Raw genomic sequence first — 19,625 nt, forward strand, 5'->3', positions numbered from 1 at the left:
GGAGAAGGACAAAAATTATATGGTTTCATTCATACGGGGAATATAAAAAATAGTGAAAAGAATTAAAGCAGAAAGGAGAGAAAATGAGTGGGAAATATCAGAGAGGGAGACAGAACATGAGAGACTCCTAATTCTGGGAAACAAGGGGTAGTGGAAGGGGAGGTGGGTGTGGAGATGTGGTGACTAGGTGATGGGCACTGAGGATGGCATTTGATGGGAAGAGCACTGGGTATTATACTATATGTTGGCAAATCAAACTCTAATAAAAAATATACAAAAAAATGAGAAGTGAAGAAAAAAAAGTGATGACACCCCAACCCAACTGGCTGGGTTTGGTTCTGGGTGTCCATCTAAAGGTCTCTATAAGGAATTCCTGGGTGGCTCAGTGGTTTAGCACCTGCCTTTGGCCCAGGGCGTGATCCTGGAGTCCTGGGATGGAGTACCGCATCGGGCTCCCTGCATGGAGCCTGCTTCTCCCTCTGCCTGTGTCTCTGCCTCTCTCTGTGTGTCTTTAATGAATAAATAAATAAAATTTTTAAAACAAACAAACAAACAAGAAAACAAAGGTCTCTATAGACAGAGTCATCTTACAGCCTGCTCACACAGGGAAGGAAGTCAGCAACCCCACCCAGTGTGGTACACTGCCTCACCTAGGAGCCTAATCAATGATCTATGGGAGGTCACACAGCCCAGGCTATGACCTCACCTAGACAAGAAGCCAACCCAGTAGCTCTGTTCAATTGTTGAGCAGAGACTACAGCCCTTCTTATTCAGGACATCTCAATAGTGACCATGGACATCCTTGGAGCTCAACATACAGGACACAAAGCATAGCCAATGGCCCTGTCCAGCACTAGAACTCAGCCCACAGCCCTGCCTGATTGCTGAGCACAGCCTGAGGTTCCCCCTAATCCCAAAGAGACTTTACCTGAATGCCGAGTCATGCCAGAGGCACATCTGGATTGGGGGCACAGCCTGCATTCTCACCCAACCAGGGCCAATTGCAGACCCAGCATGCACCCCCACTCATATGCAAAGTCAAACTAGTAGCACCACTCTGCCTGTGACTCCAGCCAACCAGAGGTGATTGCTGGTCCAGCTACTGGCTCCACCTGACCATGAAGCCAATCCATAGCCACTCAACCAGGGAGCCAGCCATCAAGCAGCCCAATCTGAATGCCAAGCTGAGTCAGCAGGCTCACCTAACCAAAGAGCTCAGCCAGGAGTACTCCTATCTCAGAGAAGAGACAGAAGCCTCATCAAATTAGAGACCCTAACAGTAAGCCCCTCCTGCCCCCAGTTACTTCCATCTGACCCATCCAAGCCCCACAGTGAACAATTATTGGTTTAAAAGAGAATGCTGAAACTATAAGATAGGGTACATAAGCCTCATGGCACTAACAAAGAAAAAGCCTGTAGTAAATGAGCAAAATATTGAGATAGAAGAATCAAAGCACACCACCACAAAGGGTCATCAAATCAGAAAAATAAGACAGCAAGGAACAAAGAAGAGAATATAGGAATTACAAAACAGTCAGAAAAAAACAATTAACAAAAGTTAAAAAAGAAAAGAATACAATTAACAAAATGACCATAGTAAGGCCCTACCTATCAATAATTACTTTAACATAGGTGGATGAATTCTCCAATCCAAAACCTAGAGAGGCTGGGATGGTTTAAAAAAACAGGAAACTAGATCCAACAATATGCTGTCTACAAGAGATTCACTATAGTTTTAAAAACACACATAGATTGAAAGTGAAGGGATAGAAAGCATTCCATACAAATGGTAACCAAAAAAGAGGAGGGATGGCTATACTTCTATCAGAAATAGACTAAGTTTCAAATAGTCACAAGAGACAAAGAATGTCACTGTATAATGATAAAAGGATTAGTTCATAAAGAAGCCATAATAATTGCAAATATTTATGTATCCAACATCAGAACATCCAAATATATAAAGCAAATAATAACAGAGCTGCATGGAGAAATAAACAACAATACAATAAGGGTTTTAATATTCCATACTCAATAATTGATGGATTACTCAGACAGAAAATCAATAAGGAAAGAGCACTACGTGTTATCTGACTGTATATACACATGATTGCATATAACATATGACTATATGATCATATATTATTTAACACTATTTAGTGATATATGAAAACACACTATAGATCAAATAGACGTAGCAGACATATATAGAACATTCCACCCAACAGCAGCAGCATATACATTCTTCTCAAGCGCAGACAGAATATGTTCCAGGATAGATCATATGTTTAGCCACAAAAAAGTCTTAACAAATTCAAGAAAATTAAAATTATATCACATGTCTTTTCTGACCACTATATAGCTACCAATAAGAAGAGGAAAGTTGGGAAATTCACAAACATAGAAATCAAAACACACTACTGAACAAACTATGGATCAAAGGAGAAATTTAAAAATCTTGATATAAATTAAAATGGAAATATAACATGCCAAAATTTATGGAATGCATTAAAAGCTGTTCTAAGAGGAAAGTTTACAATTATAAACACCTACATTAAAAAAGAAATATCTCACATAAGCAATCAAACTTTACACCTCAAGGAGCTTGAACTAAGGTCAATGGTAACAGAAGAAGAAATAATTAGGATTAGAATAGAAAAAATGAAACACAGAAGAATAAAATAAAAGACTCACAAAACTAAAAAAAACTTTAAAAAGAATTAGTTTTTTAAAAAACTAAACAAAATTGACAAGCCTTTCACTAGGCTAACCAAGAAAAAGAGAAAATACTCAAATGAATAAAATTATCAATAAAAGAGGGATATTACAATTGAAACATCATTCCAAAATATCAGAAGAGGGCAGCCTGGGTGGCTCAGCAGTTTAGCACCTGCCTTTGGCCCAGGGCCTGATCCTAGAGACCCAGGATCGAGTCCCACATCAGGTTCCCTGCTTGGAGCCTGCTTCTCCCTCTGCCTATGTCTCTGCCTCTCCCTCTCTCTCTGGCTCTCATGAATGAATAAATAAAATCTTTTAAATATATATATATATTTTTTAATCATATATATATATCAGAAGAGACTACTATAAGCAATTATATACCAATGAATTGGATAATCTAGAAGAAATTGATACATTTCTAGAAACATACAACCTAACAAGACTGAAGCAAGAAAAAAACAATATCTGAGCAGAATAATTATGAGTAAAGCCATTGAATCAGTAATCAAAAACCTCCTAACACAGAAAAGTCCAGGACAAGATGGTTTTACTCATAGATTCTACCAAACACTGGTGAATTTAAAGAATCAAAGCCAATCCTTCTGAAACCCTTCCAAAAAATTGAAGAAGAGGGAATACTCCCAAATTCACTTTATAAGACCTCCACTATCCAGATACAAAAGCCATATAGAAACTAAAAGGCCAATAGCCTGATGAACATAAATGCAAAAATTCACAACAAAATACTAGTTAATAAAGTTAACAGCACATTAAAAGGATGATATGCCATGAAGATGAGATTTTTCCCTAGGATGCAAAGAAGGCTCAACTAACACAAGTCAATAAATATGATACACACATTAATATATCGATGGATAAAAAACACAGAATCCTCATAGCAAAAGCATAATAAAAGCATTTCATAAAATGCAACATGACAAAAATAAAGCCCATATGTAATATAATTAAAACTTCTGGAAGAAAATATAGGGTTAAAAACTCCTTGATGTTGGTCTTGGTAATGGTATTTTGGATAGAACACCAAAAGCACAAGCAACAAAAGCAAAAATAAACAAGTGGCTCTACATCAAACTAAAAAAATTATATTTACAGCAAAATGAATTATTAACAAAATAATTAATAACAGAATAATAAAGGTAACACAAAGAATAGGAGAAAATATTTGTAGACCATATGTCTGATAAGGCATTAATTTCCAAAATATTTAAGGAACTTCTACACTCGATACTTAAAAAAAGCAAAGAAAACCCCAAATAATTCAATTAAAAAAGGGGCAAAGGACCTGAACTGATATTTTTCCAAAGAAGATATCCACATGTCCAAGAGGTATATGAAGTTGTGCTTAATGTCAGTAATTACCAAGAAATACAAATCAAAAACACAAAAAGATATCACCTCACACTTGTGAGAATGACTATCATCAAGAAGACAACATATGCTGGAAAGGAAGTGGAGAAAAGGAAATCTTTCTGTGCTGCCAGTGGGAATGCAAATTGGTGCAGTAACTATGAAAACAGTATGAAGGATTCTCAAAATATTAAATACAGATTCTCAAAAAATTAAATACTCTATATGATCTACCAATCCCACTTCTGGGTATATATACCTAAAGGAAATGAAATTAGTATCTTTAAGAGATACCTGCATCCCTATGTTCACTGCAGCATTGTTCACAATAGCCAAGACATGTAAAGAATCCTAAGTCTCCACTGACAGATGAATGGACTAAGAAAGTATGGTGCATAATACAGACATATATACTAATACAGGCGTGGGCACACAGGAATACTAAAAAAGAAAAAATCTTGGGGTGCCTGGGTGGCTCAGTTGGTTAAGCATCTATCTGCTTTTGGCTCAGGTCACAATCCTAGGGTACTGGGATCAAGCCCCACATCAGGCTCCTTGCTCAGTGGGAAGCTTGCTTCTCCCTTTCCCTCTGCGCCCCCCGCCCCCAATGTGGTCTATCAAATAAATAAATAAAATCTTAAAAAGAAAAAGAAAGAAATCCTGCCATTTGGAACCACGTGGATGGATCTTGAAGTCATTATGCTAAGAGAAATAAGTCAGACAGAGAAAGATAAATGTTGTATGATCTCACTTACATGTGGAATTTATAAAAATCAAACTCATAAAAATAGACAATAAAAAGGTGTCACCTGGGAGAAAGGGATGGAGAGATGGAGGAAATGGTTACAAGATAAATAACTACTGGGGTATAATACACAGGATGGTGACTACAGTTAACAGTAATGTATTGTATACATGAAAGCTCCTAAGAGAGTAGATCTTAAATGTTCTCACCACATACTCTAAATAAAGGTAGTTGTGACATGATGAATGTGTTAATCAACCTTCCTGTAGTAATCATTTCACAATGTAATCACATTGTACACCTTAAATTTACTCGTTATATGTCATTCATGTCTCAATAAACCTAATGAAAAATATCATTCTGGAAAAAATAACAAAAAGATAAAACTATAAAGGACACCCTGGCAGACATAACTATGCACAACCTAAAAACTAGGAAGGGTGAAAACATGAAAAACTAATAAAAGGTCAATAAAACTTGGAGAAAATCTTTGCAACTTTCACAACAAATAAAAAAAAAATACTTCGATGCTTTAAAAGATTAAGTCAGTAAGAGGAATAACCATTACACACTGAAAACCAAGCAAAAAGCACAAATAGGAAATATAGATACACACAAAAACATAACTACACAAGGCACACAGGCACACAAACTTGATCAACCTGCTTAGCACTAAAGAATTGCAGAAAATATACAATTACCACCTACTTTAACCATATTTTCAGACTGAAACTATGAAAAAAATAATTAGACAGTGTTTGGCAAGCATACAGAAAAACAGACACAGTCATGTATTGCTTGTGAAAAAAGGGTACATTATTGAAGAGTAATTTAAAATTATAAATCAAATGGTTTAAAAATGAATATCAATTAAAAATTCTACTCTGTATTTTCTTTTACTCTTAGGATATAATTTGCAATGTGTGCAAACCTGTATATTGTTCAGTAAAGACTGTTTAAATTTGTGTACAATCAAAAGCAACTCCTAAATCAATAGTGAGGAACTGAATTAGTGAAAGGTGGTACATCCATTTGATGGAATACTATTGGCCCAAACAAAATATTGGTGAATAGGTATTTAAAAATTATATATAAAATTAAAGCAAATTAATTGAAAACAATGTTGCTTTTATTTATTGTATTAATTGAAAGCAATGTGGTAGATTGTAAAGACACACACAATGTTTTTATCATGAGGGTGTAATCAGCACTGATGTGGTTTACCTTTTCTACCTATATTTAAACATTTTCCTACAATAAAAATGAATTTCATCTTTTATGGTAAAAGGAAAGATTTTTTTAGAAATAAAAATAGTTAAGTTCTTAAAAAGAGTCAGTATGTGGTCTTTATCCATAGTATTATCTTAGTTCATTTGTATTATCCAGTAACATCCAAAAGTAAAGACTCCCTTCAAGTATTATTAAAGACACATACACAACCAAGATAGACCTGAAGACTTGGTAAGTTACCTGAACCTCCCAATGGACCTCTCTTTCAGCAAATAACACTTCCCCGAGGCATTACACATCAATTCTGCATATGCTGGTTCCATGTGTGATTAAGTTTTCTCTTCTCACAGAGTAGATGCTCCAAAAACACATGCCTAACCTAACAAATTATGTGCCTAGCCAAGGCTATCTCTGCAATCTTTCAGGCCAGAAAGCTCTTTGATGTCTCCTCTAGATGTCTAACACATCTGTGCAGGAAATAGATTAAAACTACTTTTTTTTTTTCATTTTAATATAATTAAAGGAAAAGCATATTTAAAAATTATACAATGAAAATGAAGTTTTAATTAATTTCTGAATGCAGTTATACCCATGACATAAAATTATTTTATTATTAAAAAGTGATCTCGGCTAACAACATAAAAATCATACACAGTATGATGAATTTATTCTTAAAATTTTACCTTGTATAGCAAATATACTACCTAACCATTGTATATCTGTTATTTTATGTATGATGCACAAGTACTACTTTCGGCAAAGATTTTTCTTAAATTCCGTGTTTTTAAGCCACTGTGGTTAACAAATTACTTATCAAGTTAAAATACACTGGAATAAAATTAAAGTGATTTAATTCACTTAATTAACACAAATTAATGTATGCAAATATAAGGAATAGATACTTACCTCAAGGATAATGTAAACAGTAGCAATTTTCCTTGGGCTTTAGAGGTACAACTATGCTTTATACTCAGTCCTGTGGCAATGCAGCCAGAAATGCCGCTTCCCACAAGTGTTACAACAGTTAAGAGAAAATTATTACAGTTAATTTAGATTTTGACTGTTTGCACTTTTATTTTTATTTCAGCAAAAGTGTTACTAAGGCCTGATATTTAACTATTATTCTAGATTTATAAAACTGGATCTTTTAGAAATTATGTTGAGAGAGTGTTAAAGCATCTAAATTGGCCTATAAAATACTAGCTTATCTTCTTACCAAAGAAGCCTTGGAGAAAGCAATAATTTTAGTATTTAATGTCTAAGAGATTAAAGCTTTAGAAATTGTTATTGTTGCAGAGCAGAAAACATTAAAACATTTTCAGTTTTACTGAAGCTTTTATCCACATTTACATCTAGCACTTAGATTATGATGTGCACAGTTATGTCACAGGGACAGTTTGCATTATTTATGTGCCTTTTAGTTTATAATGATGTTAAACCTGCACAAACGCATAACATAGAGAGGAATGTAGGTGCATTTGCAACAGTGGAGACTATAACTCATTTCTACCTGAAAGACAAGTGTTATGAAATAAAAGGAAAAATCTAAGAAAAAGTACTTCTACTTTACAAATGACACACTTAAGAAACTGTGTTCTATGTAATCTGCATTTTTAATGAGATAGTTCATATTCAAATAGTTTCTCAACAATCTGTAAGCAAATTCTAAAATCCAATGTATTTTGAAGTATCTGTCTTTTTCAGATAGGCAAAAAGGTCTGAGGGAAAAAAAATGTTGGGTATTATACAATGAATGGAGGAATGTAGAGAGTGCCTTGAAATTACATTTCTTCTAGATTAACTGAGGGGAAAGATTTTTTTTTAAAGATTTTATTTATTTTTTTATTTGAGAGAGAGAGAGAATGTGTGTGTGCATGTGCACGCGCATGCACATGCAAGAGGAAAAGGGAGAGAGAATCTGAAACAGACTCGGCTGAGAATGGAGCCCAATCCCATGACCCCAAGATCATGACCTGAGTGGAAACAGAGTTGAATGATCAACTGACTGAACCACCCAGTGCCCCCAAAGGTAAAGATATTTCTCACACACTATTTTTCAGTTACGTTATTTTTCAAGACACAAATTTTATTTTTAAATGCAATTACCTTAGAACAAATTTTTTGTTTGTCCTGAAACATTTTGTACTATATTTTAATTAGTTACTATATTAAGAGAAAAATGAATCTGCTCTGATCGAAATTAGAATAAGGACATGAGAAAGCCATCTTCTTTTAGCAATACCTTCACCACTTCCTGACATGGTACCCTCTAGGGATGAGGTTCTAGAACCATCTAGGAATTACACTAAAATATAGATTTCCAGATGTACTCTTTGAGATTTTGATCTAAGTGTTTCAGAACTGCATTTAAATATATATATGTATGTATGTATACATACATATATATGTATATATATAGTGTGTGTGTGTATATGTGTGTGTATGTATAAATTGACAGTGGCCCTGATCACCATTTTGAGAAACTTCCCTAAGGCTTCTATGAACACAGTTAGAAACCACTAATCTAGAACAGGCATACACATTCCCCTAGACATCATTCCATAACAGCAATGAAGTGTGGAGAACTTAATTTTGCCTGAGGGAATGATATATAAAATCATCCCCAAGATAAATCTTAATAACAAACCTCATTTAACCAACAGATGGGCATTTAGTCAAAAAAATTGATTTAAGGGCCAAGGACTCAAAACTTTGCGCTCTTTGGCTTCCTGTAGTAAAAATAAATAAGCTGCATCAAACAAAGACTCCTTCTAGGAGATAAAAACAATTACAAATTTATGGTACTTAGCTATGAACCAATTTTTAAATATTACCTATTAAATAGTCATATTTAAAAATATATTTAATTTTTTTTTGCTTTGCAGCCCATAATTATAAATCTATAAATATATGGGTCCTAATCACCAATTAATTCAACAAATAATTATGAAGACTTAATATATGTCAGCCATTTAGAAATAATGTAATAAATAGGGAAGCCACAGACCCTGTGATTCCTCAGAGTATGCAGTCTATGGAGGGAGCAGGGGGAAAAGACAAGTCAATTAAAAGCCAATTATATTACTCTGCTTATAATATGCTAACACATATTTACACGTTTACCACATGGAAGGAAAATTCTAGTTTGCCTTTTTCTTTATTGAAATACAGATTATTAATGCAATATGGTTTATTTAGATGTGCCGGAAATACTTTCTGAAATTACCCTTTGCTTTTCTAGGAGTCAGAAGTGGCCCAAGGAAAATTTGAATATTGAAAATCTCCAAAATTAACTGCCAACTGTTGAAGGGAATCAAAACACATGGTATTAATATCTGCCACTCTATATACTTTGGACAACATGGCTGATAATATTGAAATCCAATGATGGTAAAACTGGAACCATTTTAACAAAACAAAACAAGAGAGAGATCAGAAAACCAGTGTTAAAAGCCAGCCCAGAAGATATTATGGCTTCTTTGAGTACCTGGTCAAGTTGCCCAAGGTAATAATTAACTAGCAGTAGACACACCATTAGTTTTCCTCGAAAACAGAAGCCATAGAAGTGGGGCTCTTGAAACTTTAACTATGGAGAGGTATGAAGGCATAAAGGTTTTGAAAACATTCCCTGTAATATAAATGGGGATCCTTTCGCCATCTTTAGGATTACTTCAATGAAACCATTAAAAGAAAAGAATAAAGGATGGGACCTTATGAGAAGTAAGCTCTAAATATATCTGTGGCCTACAAAACAAGGAAAGGTATGAGTTATGAAGCCTTGGAAAGAAAAGACCAAAATAAGTGACAATAAAGATGAAAGACTAGAAGAAAAGGGAAAAGTGAGGAGAAAGAGGAGCTTAAAAAGGAGAAACAAAAGACTCAGGCAGAGGAAGGAAGAAATGGATAATTCTATTCAATTTCTTTAAAATTTTTTTTAACTTTTTAAGTAGGCTCCATTCCCAACATTGGGCTTGAACTCATAATCCTGAGATCAAGAGTCACATGCTCTGCTGAATGAGCCAGCCAGGTGTCCCTGAATAGATAATCTTAAAACAACATTTGTGGTGATATTACAAATTATTATTTTTCTTATATATTTCTCTAGTTTCTATGACTTTTATAAGAGCATTCATAGCTTTTTAAATTCAATGGCTTTTTTCCAATTTTATATGAAAACTACACGTAGTCCATCTACTCTCCAATTTGATCTTTACAATAGTAGTGGCTTGAAATAAGGTGATGTAGCAGGAATTTGGAAGCTGCTTAATACAGTTCCTAAAAACATGTTCAAAATGTGTGGTCACTTACGTTGTATGATCCACCAATGGCCTGTGATTTTCTTCCCCATGATGAATACTGGTCCCATTACCAAGTCCCCATCTGAATGTGTTTGAATCTTGAATTAGCATTTCTGGAATTGACTTGGTACCAATTACACAGGCTTCCTTTTTCAAAGCTGCAAACTTTCATAACTTGAATAGAGTAAAACAAAGACAAGATGAACTAATCACAATAAATGTATCAATAAATGGCAACTTACCTGTAACAGGCACTTTTTTACTGTTGGGTTTCTTTTCTAAGTTATCTTTTAAGCATACTTAAAATAATTAGACAAATGATTTATATAATCACTAGAAGAGTTTTAAAGAAATCTATGTGCACTATATTCAAATATCTACAGTAGCTGTAACATGGGCGTAAATGCATATAATAAAACATTTGTTCTGATAAGGAGGTGAGATTTTAATTAGGTCCTAGAATAGCAATCTAAGCATTGCCAGTTTCTCTTCACATAACATTGATGTTACTTACCAAGGTCTGGTAAGTCCATTCTTTTGCCACAGTATTATTTAAAATCTAAACTTCAGTTAAGTCTTTGAAGCAGTCAGTCCAAATTCCAAACTACTTTAATTCAAAGCAGTAATATTTTCCTTGAATTTTTTTCAATATTCTTGTAATGACTGTATTCTAGTATCACATGCAACTACAACTCCAACTCCAATGATTTTTGAAATACATAGGCTCTGTGTGAAATGTTCTTTCTTTCTCTCTAAACATGCCCATGTGTCTTAAATTCTCCACTGTTCTTGTGTATACTACAGAAGACTCCAACTTTTAAGTGGCATAAGCAGTGTTGGCAAACCACCATCATCACTTGGAAACTTGAGTTCATGATTTAATGTAAAGTTTGAGAAGGAAACACTCCATCAAAAAAAGTGATTTTTAATCACAACATTCAGTTATGTTATTTAATCTCTGACATTAATAGTGATCATATAATTATCTTGTGAAGAGATTTAAATAATTTTTTTTGTTTCAGAGGTAGAGTTCAGTGGTTCATCAGTTGCAATAACACCCAGGGTTCATTACATCAAATGCCCTTCTTATTGCCCATCACCCAGATACCCTCCAATCCCCACCCACCGGAGATTTAAAAATCAATAGGATTCTGTTCTTCATATCATTAAAAAAGAAATGAATCACAGATTTTTCTTAAATTAGAGAGCATAAAGTTTTAGTCAAGCAAGATGAGTGAGCCTAAAGATCTGCTGTACAACATTGTACCTGGTCAACAATAATATATTGTGCACTTAAAAATTTGTTAAGAGAGTAGCATTCATGCTGTGTTCTTTACACAATAAAAAGCATTGGAAAATGTAAGATCAAAGATAACAGGCAGACATAACATTTCATCTTACAAAAAGATGGAAGAAGCAAGATCACATAATTTGTTCAGAATGAAGTAATAATTCAGTTCATGTGCATTCAAAGTAAATTAATAATCCCAAGATTTTAGAATAGTAATTTAGTAGGAGATATTCATTCAGGACATTTAAAGAATTTTATCAAAACAGCTCACCCCATCATAAATGATGTTACTAAAATTGCAAAGTTGAATTAAGAAGAAAATCAGTATTCACTAAAGACACTCATTAGGTGTAATTAACAGGATTCTGTGTAAGCTTTCAGAAATGCCACAATTTATGTATGATCATAACAGGATTTGGTCTTCCCAGGAGGAAGTTTGAATACCACAACACCTTCCGTTATATTATCTCCCATCTCCAGTGCAACGTATGTATCCCTAGTCAACTTGAGTTAATTACTATCTCGTCTCATCCACAGAGTGAGTTAGCTTTGATTTTTTTGAGTTTGGGGGTCTAGATAAGTTAGTTAATTTACTGTGTATTCTTACATTAAAAAGCATTTCATTTGCTAAATTAAAATAAACATGAACCTTATTTGACTTTCCAAGTTTTAGAACTTCTTCACAATGCTGGCAGAAGATGGAATAGAGCTTCATTACAGTCTGTATTATCTGCATGGTCTGAACCCTTAATATCATCAAGACACTTGAGAAATATTATACTATAGGAAATTCATATACTATCCAATAAATAGAGAAGGGGAAAAATGGCAAAAGTATTCACTCCTTCTGATCTTGCACTTTGCCCATTCAGACCTAGATCAATTTTTCTCCTTTATGACTGTATCTTTGGCTGAGAAGTTCACTTTTAGATTAAACATTTGCCTTAGAAGCTATATATTGGCACATGCCAGTAAGTTCCAGAAAAAGGGGCCCATCTGTATTAAAATTGGGTCTTATGAATTCTACACATTTAACATAGTATTCATTTTATATTTTGCTAATGGCAAATAGCAAATATTTGCTATTAGCAAAATATAAACAAATTCATCTAATTTGAGAGTATTAAAATACGTTCACCTTGACCATTCCTATTTCATGAGTGTGAGGAGTAGAATAGAGGCAAACAGGGGGTGGATAGCAAAGAACTAGTAAATCATAGTCCCAGAGTCAAGTAATATCCATGAAACAAGTGTTTTGAATCCAAACATCAATTTAAAAAAAATTACCTCTTGTTGAGCATCATAGACGAATGCATGCTGATTCTTCTATAATTTGCTATACAAACAGCTTTTATATTAAAAACTCATGTAAGCTAAGTTGAAAATTTCTAACTATGGCACTAGGCCATGCTACTTAAAGATTATACAGGTATTGTTTTATCTGTTTCATGGCTATATTTAATACAAAATAGAAATTCACCTACCACAGAATGATTCATCTGATTGGTCAGGACAATCATATCTAAAATCACATTTCTGGACTTTTTCAACACAGTGACCATTGGACCTACAAACAAATTCATTGTCTGTACAGTTGTGTGGAGGTAATGTTACTGGAGCGGACATTTCTGGTGGAGTTGGGAGGTCCACTGGCAAGTTACCTTGAAAGGAGATAACATACAGGCATGATTCAATAGATTTTCCATTTAAGATTTTACACAATAAGTTTTTCTAAGTATGTTTCACATTGTATATTATAAAAAATATTCAGTACTCTTTGGTAATAAGCTGAATTTCATGGAATTTGGAGTCCTCAGTCTTAGTAACAAATAATTGCATATAAATAAATGAAGGTGCAGACAGAAATTACTGAAAAACTGTTCAGTAATATCAGAATAAATGAGAGGCTCAAGGGCAGTGCAAGGAGCAGTGGGAGTCAAGGGAGTCCCAGAGGGTGGCATTAGGAACCAGAGGCAAGGTCTGGTTAAACCTTCTAGTCCACTAGGTAAACTAACTTTGCTCTTCCACTGCTACAATTAATCCAGCAACTCCTCATTCTTGTTATATCTGCTCTCACATATTTAAGATTCACAGTTGCAAGTGAGACCCAAACTAGAGGTATTCACCTGGAAGTATTTATATAATTAAGTAATAATTTCTGAAGTTACAGAGCTTAGAAGAAATATATAGAAGTTAATTTATACAGTAAGTTATTCAATCAACACTAATTAATAACAAGCTATGTCATAGACATGATTGGTGCAATGGATTGAAAGCCAAGTCTGCCATCAATGCAGTAAAATAATTTACTGACTAATAGATAAAGCAATTAGATAAATCTTTCATTATAGTTCTACAGGATACATTTATGATAAAAAGTATAACACCATGGAGGCAAGAATGACACCTATCCTTTCACTCCTTCATTCTAGCACAATTCACAGACCATGGTACATGGTTGGTACACTACCACTGCGAAGCGAATTAATAGATAGACGAGTAGAAGGATGGATGGATGGATGACAGAGTGAATGAATAGATGGACAAATGAAGATTGCACTGTATATGGAGAACACATGAAAGGCATATATCAGATGGGAGGTAGGGAAGACTTCCTGGAAAAGTAATGTTTTAAGTTTTTAGCTATATATATTTTTTAAAGATTTTATTTATATGAGAGAGAGAAAGAGAGAGTGCACAGGCAGAGGGAGGGGCAGCAGGAGAGGCAGAGGAAGAAGCAGACTCCCTGCTGAGCACAGAGCCCTACACAGGGCTCCATTCCAGGACCCTGAGATCATGACCTGAGCCAAAGTCAGATGTTTGACCAACTGAGCCACCCAGGTGCCCCAAGTTTTTAGCTTTAAAAGCTGAGGAGTTCCTGTCAAGATGAAAAGGGGTACAAGGTCTTTTGGGGCAATGAGCAAAGATTTGTGTGAAGGCAGAGAAATACACTGGCCCATAGTTTGTGGAATACTGTGAGAATTTGCAGAGAGCATCTTGTGGTGCAGTGAGAATGTGTGTAATAAAGTCACTAGATGTGTAACTTGTTGGGAGACAATTAGCACTTCATAAAGAGCTAAGTGGGACCAACTTTGGAGTTTGGAATAAATACAAGAAGCAGTGGAGAAATGCCAATGTATACAATTTCCAATTTAAGAAATACTTCTCTGTCATTAGTGTGAAGAATGATTTGCAGGTGGTTCTGACAAGAAGGAGAAAAACTAAGCTTTCACTTTAATTCCAGGCAACTAATAAACCAAAGCAGAGAGAGTTTGGAGGAAAGAGCAGAGACCTGAGCAACAGCAAACATCCAGTATCTAGACTGAGAATTCAGGTGCTGTTGGGAATTTGAGGAAGGTCCAATAAATAGCACTTTGTTTCTTAGCTCAAGTTTTGAAATAATTAAGAACTGAGACTGAAATATATAGCAGATCAAAATATCACCTTTTTATGTAAGAGTTGATCATGAAGAAAATGTCCCATACCTATAGACAGGGGGTCTTTTAAAGTATAAAATTCAGAAAGGAACAGACTCTCTAAATTATAACTTGTGCTAGAAACTTCCAGTTCTCCTTGTATAGAAGCCTATCATTGTGAACTACAGCAAGAAGTGAAGTAGATCTTATGCTTCCTTGAACTAAGTAGCTCAAAAAAGAAAAGAAGAAAGTAAGGGAACAGGTATGCATACTGAGGCCCTCCTTACAAATCCAGCAACCCATTGTTACTTTTCCACAGCTGACATTAGGGTGCACTCTTAGAGTTTTACTTGCTATGGGTTTTAACAAATGTACAATGATGCTTCCACCATGACAGTGTCATACAGAGTATGCATTAAAATAATCTTTTGTCTCTGCCTTGCCATCTCTCCCCTCCCCAGAAGCCCTGGCAAACATGGATCCTTTTACTGTCCCCATAGCATTCCCTTTCACAGAGTGTCATATAGTGGGAATCATATGTTACCTTTGCAGATTGGCTTTTTCCTCTTAATAATATGCATTTAAGTTTATTCCAGGTCTTTACATGGCTTGACAGTACATTTCTTTCCAGCACTGAATAGTATTCCCTGCTTTAGGGTATTCAACTAAATGAATCATCAGCTAAATATGTATTATATGAATAGTCTATATCTCTTGTCAGGCAGGGCAGTAACATTGTATATACCTTTCTTATTATAAAGTGTTAAAGTACGCTACAATACAAATCATTGTACATTTCTTTTTGAACCCTTCTTTGTGAACACAAGCCAGAGTATTTCCAAGATAAAACATCTTGAAATGAAATTCCAGTTATAGGGTATGTGATCAGTCAACTTAAGTAGTTATTTCAAAAGTGGTTTTATCCATTTCCATTCAAAAATGTGTGTATTTCACATATTCTCAGGCTGCAACTAACACTTGGTATTATCCAATGTAGGAAAGATTTGCCAGTATAACGGGTCTGAAATAAAAATTCTTTTATACTTTAACATGTATTTCCCTAAGTATTGAGACATTTTTTTAATTTTAGGGTTCACTCAGGTACCTTACTCTAGCTTTTTTAAAAAACTTTATTATTCAAAAGAGGCAGAGACATAGGTAGAGGGAGAACCAGGCTCCCTTGGGGGATCCTGGTGCAGGACTCCACCTCAGGACCCTGGGATCATGACCTGAATCAAAGGCAGATGCTCAACCACCAAGCCACCAAGGTGCCCCCCTTACTCTAGCTTTTAACTATTAATATCCCTTGTTTTTTTTTCTATTGAATTCTTTGGGTTTTTAAAAATTAATTTATAGGTTTATATCCTATATATACTACACTAATCCTCTGTCATTCACCTAGGTGGCAAATATACTCTACTAGTCTATGGTATGCCTTTTCATTTTATACAGTGTCTTTCAAAATAAAAATTTCTAATTTAATGCCTTTCAATTTATCAGTTATTTTCTTTATGGTTTGTACTTTAAAACTTCACTGGAAAAAAATTGTTTCCTGTTTTATCATCAATATTTTTTCCACAATTTCACAAAATTTTGCTAGTTTTACTCTTCACATTTAGGTTCTTACTCCCTCTGGACTTTACTGTTAACTGTTGTCTGTATAAGATTCTAAATTAAATTTTCTTTATATGAATGGCCAATTTTTGATCTAATAATCTATTGAGCAACTCAAATTTTTCTCACTTTATATTTGATTATGAAACATATTACTCAGATATAAGAATGGATAGAAAACATATGCCTGGTTTAAACAGTAATAAAAAGAATAGCCATAAATCTACCATCCAGCCTATGAAATTAAAATTCGCAGCTTTGAACCCTCCACTGTTTCCTTGCAGATCCCACGCCCACATTCCCATCTCTCCAGGATAGCAGTGCACTGAATCTTGTGTTTTCCATTTGCTTTTTTTTTTTTTTTTTAAGATTTTATTTATTTTTAGAAATAGGGCATGTGAGTTGTCTGGGGGGTGAACAATGGCAGAGGGACAAGCAAACTTCATCCTGAACATGGACCCTGACAAGGAGCTTGATCTCATAGCCCTGAGATTATGACCTGAGCCAGTATCAAGAATTGGATGTTTGGGACGCCTGGGTGGCTCAGTAGTTGAGCATCTGCCTTCAGCTCCAGGAGTGATCCTGGGGTCTGGGAATAGAGCCTTGCATCCACTCCTCACAGGGAACCTGCTTCTCCCCCTATGTCTCTGCCTCTCTCTCTCTGTATTTCATGAATAAGTAAATAAAATCTTAAAAAAAAATAAAGTTGGATGTTTGAGCCACCCAGGTGCCCCGAGTTTTAATTTGCTTTTATCATTTTTCTTAATTTGCATATAAGCCAGATAACTATCTCTGGTGCCTATTAGCTCATTATGTGATTAACTGGGTTTACATGGTGAACTTCTTAGAACAGTGACTATACACATGGAACACCAGGTAAGCCCTTTTTAAATAAATAAACCATTTAAATTTGAACTTGTATCAATGGACTCATTCTTTATATAACTATTGGCAACTTGATTTACTTCCTCAGCAGTGTGCATTCACCCATCCTTGCTAATTGAAGTGTTGCGGTTCACTTATTTTGACTGCTGTGTATATTTCATGATGTGATCAAATAACATATATTATTTAGCCATTCTATCATTGGTGGGTTTTTTTAAAGCTGATTCTGTTTGAGGTTTTATTTCATACATTTCTCCTGATGTTTCTAGGAGGGCAATTGCTTGGTCACAGAGAATGGAGAACCCTATGGTGATTTTATTAGAAAAGGCCAAACTGTTTTCCAAAGTCATGGCATCAATTTCCATACCTCCCAACAGAGCATAAATATTCTGATTGTGTTACACACACATTTATCCATTGGTATATCTAGATTTACCCATGTGTTGCCATTTCTTTGTTGTCTATTCCCTTGTGCATCTCAGCCATTGCTGACCTCATTTTATCTTTGTCTGATGTTCACATTTACATAAATCATTTGTTAAGAGTCTGGTGCAGTAAGTTATATTTTGTGTTTGTGGGTATTATCCTCTAAATGCCTTTTTTTGACCCCCATTACTAAAAGAGTTTTGCTTTGCTCTAGACTAACAGGTATTATTTCTCAGAACTTCTTTTAAAGATTTTTAGTTATTTATTTGAGTGAGAGGCAGATAGTGAGAAAGAGAGCACAAGTAGGGGAGAAGGACGGAGAGAATCAAACTCTGCTAAGCAGGGAGCCTGATGTGGGGATTGATCTCAGGGTTCTGGGATCATGACCTGAGCCAAAAGCAGACACTCAACCACTGAGCCACCCAGGCACCCCTAATGGTTCACTTTTATACAGTGTGTTGCTTTTATTGTTTTTCTAACTCATTTCCATGAGTCAAGCCCCGGATTTATTCCTACTATAATATTTTGCATGAGGCTCACTTCACCTATAAATCTGTATTTTACATTAATTTTAAGCCAGTATAGGCTTTTAAATGACTTCTTCATTTCCTTTATTCTCTTTCTTGAACTCCAACAGCTTTTATAATCTACACTTCAAGTAAGTCTACCTATTCATTTCCCCATCTATACATATATGGCATTCTGAAATTCTCTCATAGCTATTTTCCCATTAATTAATCAAAACACTGCGGTTATCTTTTATTTTTTTTTTAATTTATTTTTTATTGGTGTTCAATTTACTAACATACAAAATAACCCCCAGTGCCCATCACCCATTCACTCCCACCCCCCGCCCTTCTCCCCTTCTACCACCCCTAGTTCATTTCCCAGAGTTAGTAGTCTTTACGTTCTGTCTCCCTTTCTGATATTTCCCACACATTTCTTCTCCCTTCCCTTACATTCCCTTTCACTATTATTTATATTCCCCAAATGAATGAGAACATATAATGTTTGTCCTTCTCCGACTGACTTACTTCACTCAGCATAATACCCTGCAGTTCCATCCACGTTGAAGCAAATGGTGGGTATTTGTCATTTCTAATAGCTGAGTAATATTCCATTGTATACATAAACCACATCTTCTTTATCCATTCATCTTTCGTTGGACACCGAGGCTCCTTCCACAGTTTGGCTATCGTGGCCATTGCTGCTAGAAACATCGGGGTGCAGGTGTCCCGGCGTTTCATTGCATTTGTATCTTTGGGGTAAATCCCCAACAGTGCAATTGCTGGGTCATAGTGCAGGTCTATTTTAAACTGTTTGAGGAACCTCCACACAGTTTTCCAGAGTGGCTGCACCAGTTCACGTTCCCACCAACAGTGTAAGACGGTTCCCTTTTCTCCGCATCCTCTCCAACATTTGTTGTTTCCTGCCTTGTTAATTTGCCCCATTCTTGCTGGTGTGAGGTGGTATCTCATTGTGGTTTTGATTTGTATTTCCCTGATGGCAGGTGAAGCAGAGCATTTTCTCATATGCATGTTGGCCATGTCTATGTCCTCCTCTGTGAGATTTCTGTTCATGTCTTTTGCCCATTTCATGATTGGATTGTTTGTTTCTTTGCTGTTGAGTTTAAT

At 35.1% G+C, this 19,625-nt stretch overlaps 1 protein-coding gene across 1 annotated transcript in view; it reads right to left on the reverse strand.

Annotated features, from left to right (window-relative positions):
• The window catches only part of MALRD1 (MAM and LDL receptor class A domain containing 1), a 649,658-nt gene that overhangs the window by 383,405 nt on the left and 246,628 nt on the right, over positions 1 to 19,625 (reverse strand). The window contains 3 exon segments of the mRNA XM_049096644.1: positions 10,370 to 10,482; positions 10,484 to 10,533; positions 13,135 to 13,311. Of these exon segments, the coding sequence (XP_048952601.1) occupies positions 10,370 to 10,482; positions 10,484 to 10,533; positions 13,135 to 13,311 (340 nt within the window).

This window comes from Canis lupus, chromosome 2, assembly GCF_003254725.2.
Source record: "Canis lupus dingo isolate Sandy chromosome 2, ASM325472v2, whole genome shotgun sequence".
NCBI classification, from domain to species: Eukaryota; Metazoa; Chordata; class Mammalia; order Carnivora; family Canidae; genus Canis; species Canis lupus.